The 4,660-nt window shown below is 43.3% G+C and overlaps 1 protein-coding gene across 1 annotated transcript; it reads right to left on the reverse strand.

Annotated features, from left to right (window-relative positions):
• Positions 1 to 1,766: 1,766 nt before the first annotated feature.
• On the reverse strand, positions 1,767 to 4,358 carry LOC125229108 (uncharacterized protein K02A2.6-like). Its single transcript, XM_048133887.1, has 2 exons — positions 4,217 to 4,358; positions 1,767 to 2,587 (listed from the first exon to the last, which is right to left on the reverse strand). Exons 1-2 carry the CDS (start codon positions 4,356 to 4,358, stop codon positions 1,767 to 1,769), a joined length of 963 nt encoding a protein of 320 aa, XP_047989844.1.
• Positions 4,359 to 4,660: the final 302 nt, after the last annotated feature.

Raw genomic sequence — 4,660 nt, forward strand, 5'->3', positions numbered from 1 at the left:
AGCATTCGGATGCTATAGCATACCTGACAAAATACAGAGGTAAAATGTGATCTTATGTGACACCGTATGCTATAGCATACGATGCTATAGCATACCGTGACACAATACTGAGTCAAAATGTGATCTTATTTGACACCGTATGCTATAGCATACGATCCATAGATGGTGATACAGCAGATTCATTCTGTAGAATCATATCAAATAAAACATTTAGTGTTTCTGGCTGCGGGGTTGATGCCCACAAATAAAAGTATAAAGCTTGTTCACGAATACAGAGTTTTTTGGTACAAGAAGAATTGTCTAAATGTGTATCTCCTACAGACTCTTTTGGAGTACCTAACTTTCGTCAGAACTGTAGTCACCCGTTTCGTCATTGAGACTAGAATAATGTTTGTTCAAACCTGCTGTTGTATAGGTGCTAAAGGTCTTCGTTTGGTGCGATGATTTCTGTGTAGAACTTATCCACTACCTCTCACTACGCGATGATTTGCCCAGCTTTATATACTATTTTACAAGCATCTAAACCAAGTTCAAGTAGTTAAACACTAACAAAATTCACTCAAAAAGACATAATTTAACGTAAACAGTCAGTATCAACCAGAAATAGGGTGTATTCACAATTATATGAGCAAAGCAATGACTAAGTACGAAGGAAATTACTCAAATAATAGGTATAAACATGCCTCGGTTTTCTTAATTTATCGTAACCAAAATCACGGTGTATTATTATAAAACGACAGTGGACATGTTTGTTAACAAAACGGCAACACAAAAATATATATAAACTGTAAAAATAATTACTTATGATTTTTTAAACAATCCGTAAAATTGCGTTTGCGCTCGAAATTTGGCCACATTTCACGGGCCAACTCCCGGTGACACTCGCGGGGCTACTGCGCAAATTTCCATACAAAGAGGTATTCTATAGCATACGCGTCACAAAAAGGTGAACTCGATCTGTGACGCCACAGCATATTTTTTAACTGCGATAAAACTATGTAATGTTGCAGTATGCATACTATGATTCTAGTGAATGGTAGAGGAAATGTTGGTGAATAATATTATACTGTGAACAAGCAGATTACTAAGCAAACAGACGCAGAAATTCAAACCAAATAACGTATTCTATAGCATACGCGTCACCAGAAGGAGTACAAAAACGTATGCTATAGAATACGCGTCCGCGAACGTGTTAAGATGTATTTCGAAAGTGAATGTACAACTACCACCAAATTGACAATAAACATTTTTATAAAAATCTTAACCTACCCGCTGGGTCACTGACCGGCGATCAGCTGTGATACATGTCTATGTATATTGCTATACATGTACATATATCACACCCTACCACTTAACTAAGACTAAACACCTAAAGCTTATTGGCTTAATTATTAATCGTAGACAAGCATAATTTATCAGTTTTTAAAAGTTTGTTATAAAGGTACAAAATAAAAATTCATTGTGGCACTCCGTTTGTTTACATCTTAATGGCGTTTCCATAAACGCTTACAAGCCTGTATTGGCCCTAATCGATTGTCTTAATCTGTTATTCATTTATGTATGTATAAGGATGAGATAAAACACAATTTATCCAATACAGGCCCGCATTTTCTTATCTACTTATAACTAAACTATTACTAAACAGAAGCTAAGTAACTTAATGTTTATTATCAAGCCATAGGTGGCGAATGCGATATTATACCTTATTATGATTGCTATTGGAGTATAAATTTAAACCAATACATTGTATGTTATACAGTACGGGGTCAATATAATACGGGATTACCATATCTTTCTACGGGTACTGGCACTCGTTTAGGAATAGGATCGGGCGGCACAGAGGCGGACTCCGGTGGCGCACGCGGTGCCGTTCCGTTCTCCTGGCTATCACCCGGGTCCGTCGCTGGGCACGCCGTTATAGCCAAGCGTGAGTTGTTGCGTAACTGATCTATATGCCTTTTAATAATTTGACCGTCTTCCCTTTGCACCAAATAATTTCGCGAACCTAACTGCTCCGTAACGGTCCCGCTAACCCATTTCTCCCCTTTGCTAAAATTCCTAGCCCAAACATTCTCACCCACCTTACACGACCTCGAGGCACCCCCAGCGTTTTCGCGTTGACGGAGTTGCGCGTTACGCGCACTGTCGCGTGCCGCGGCGCCAGCGTCAGCGCGCAGTAAGTCCAATCTCGTGCGTAAACCTCTTCGCTGCAGCAACCTAGCCGGCGACTCCTCCGTGCTGCTGTGGATAGCATTCCTGTATGCCAGTAAATATGACTGAAGCGCCGTGTCCACGTCTTGGTTATCGCGTAGAGCCTTCAAAATTGTTCGTTTGACCAGCTTAACTGCGCCTTCCGTGGCCCCGTTGGAGGACGGATGATACGCCGGGGAGTAGGTGTGTTTTATGCCATTCAATTGCATAAAATTGGCCAGTTCAGCACTAGTGAAAGGAGGGCCATTGTCTGATACCATCATTTTAGGTAGGCCGAAATGCGAAAACATCTCCCTTAAAACTTTGATGACCTCCTCCGCCGTCGTCCTTGTCATTTGTTTTACTTCTAGCCATTTTGATGTTGAGTCAATGACCACTAAAAAAGTCATTCCGTTTAGAGGTCCTAAGAAATCCATGTGCAACCTACTCCAAACTTCTTCAAGATATGGCCAAGCTTGAGGCGCCGACTTGGCTGGAGCCGATGCTTCCAAGGCACATGTGGTGCATTCCCGACACGCTTTCTCGATTTCAGCATCGATACCGGGCCACCAAACATAGCTTCGGGCCAGACTTTTCATCTTGACCACTCCAAAATGGCCCGTATGCAACTCACGTAGCACGTCATTTCTTAACGTAGTGGGTATCACCATTCTGTATCCCCACATGACACATCCTCCTTCTGAGTATAGTTCATGCCGCCTTACCCAATACGGCTGCAGCGCTGGATCATCACACTTCGCCGGCCACCCTGACTGTAAGTACATAACCACTCTTCTTAATACGTCATCTGTTTTCAAATTGGATCTTACTTGCTCACTGGTGATTGGTAAGAACTCCTGAACGAATTTCACATACGTTACCTCTGTTTTGTCAGCTGCCTGCTTCCCCACTGGTAACCTGGAGAGTGCGTCAGCTCCATTTTTGTCCGTAGGCACGTATTCTATGTCGTAGTCGTATCCAGACAAAATGACCGCCCATCTTTGTAGTCTGCTCGCGGCCATTGATGGAATACCTCCCTTATCTCCAAATATGGAAACCAACGGCTTATGATCGGTCCTCAGTAAAAACCTCCGGCCGTACAGGTACTGGTGGAATTTTTTAACACCGAACACAATTCCCAAGGCCTCTCGTTGAATCTGAGAATAATTTACCTCTGCCGCATTGAGCACTCTGGACGCGTACGCAATAGGCCTTTCCGTGCCATCTGGCATCTGGTGAGAAATTACAGCCCCCACTCCGCTAGCACTCGCATCCGTCGTCAAACATAACGGCAGTTCAGGGTCATAGTGAGCCAGAACAGAACTGGAAACCAAACAACGCTTGATGGCATTAAACGCTTCCGTACATTCCTTGGTCCAAATAAACGAGACTCCCTTCCTTAATAATTGGTACAAAGGGGATAGCGTCATACTTATATTTTTGAGAAATTTGCCATAGTACATAATCATTCCTATGAATGAGCGCAGCTCAGTTACATTGGCCGGTATTGCCATGTCCTTTATTACTTTAATCTTTTCCGGACATGTGTGAACCCCTTCTTTACTAATGCGGAACCCTAAATACGTCACCGACTCTGCGAAGAAAGAACATTTCTCTTTTTTTACCTTTAAACCAAATTTCTCAAGGCGACCTAGCACCTGGTGTAATGTACGCAAATGCTCGTCCCTGTCTACCCCCGTTATAATTACATCATCAAGGAAAACTCCTACTCGTGGTAAGTCCGCAAAAAGTTGTTCTAATTTTCTTTGAAATATTCCCGGACTCGATGATAGCCCGTAAATAAGCCTATTATACATATACAAGCCTTTATGTGTGTTTATTACGGTATATGGTTTCGATGTCTCGTCTAACTCGAACTGTGCGTAAGCTTGAGACAAATCTATTTTTGAAAACGTTTCTCCCCCATGTAATTTAACCAGCAGGTCCTCGACTCTAGGCAAAGGAAAACGGTCAATTTCTAAGCATCTGTTAAGAGTTAATTTATAGTCGCCGCAAATGCGAATACCTCCGTCACGCTTCACTACCGGTACAATCGGCGTGGCCCAGTCTGAAGTCTCGACCGGTGTGATAATACCTTCCCGCTCCAGCTGGTCCAACGCGCGCTCCACCGGCGCGCGCAGCGCGTACGCCAGCGGGCGCGCGCGCATGTACACGGGCGCGGCCCCGGGCGCACGCGCAGCGCCACCGTGCCGCCCGTGTACCGCCCGAGCCCGTCCGCAAAAACATCTTTATACCTACAAATCAATGAATCCATTGTAATTTCTGATTGGGTATCGATCTTATTGCAATCAAACTGCCCTAAACCAATTAACAATTCGTACAACCATTGCCTACCCAATAATGGATTTTTGCCCCCGTCGATAATGAATAAATCTAAAGGTATCTCTTTGTTTTTATATTTAACGATTGGGACAATTTTACCGACTGGGCGAAAACCACCTACTGAGTA

The sequence above is a fragment of the Leguminivora glycinivorella genome, chromosome 8 (assembly GCF_023078275.1).
Source record: "Leguminivora glycinivorella isolate SPB_JAAS2020 chromosome 8, LegGlyc_1.1, whole genome shotgun sequence".
Taxonomy (NCBI): Eukaryota; Metazoa; Arthropoda; class Insecta; order Lepidoptera; family Tortricidae; genus Leguminivora; species Leguminivora glycinivorella.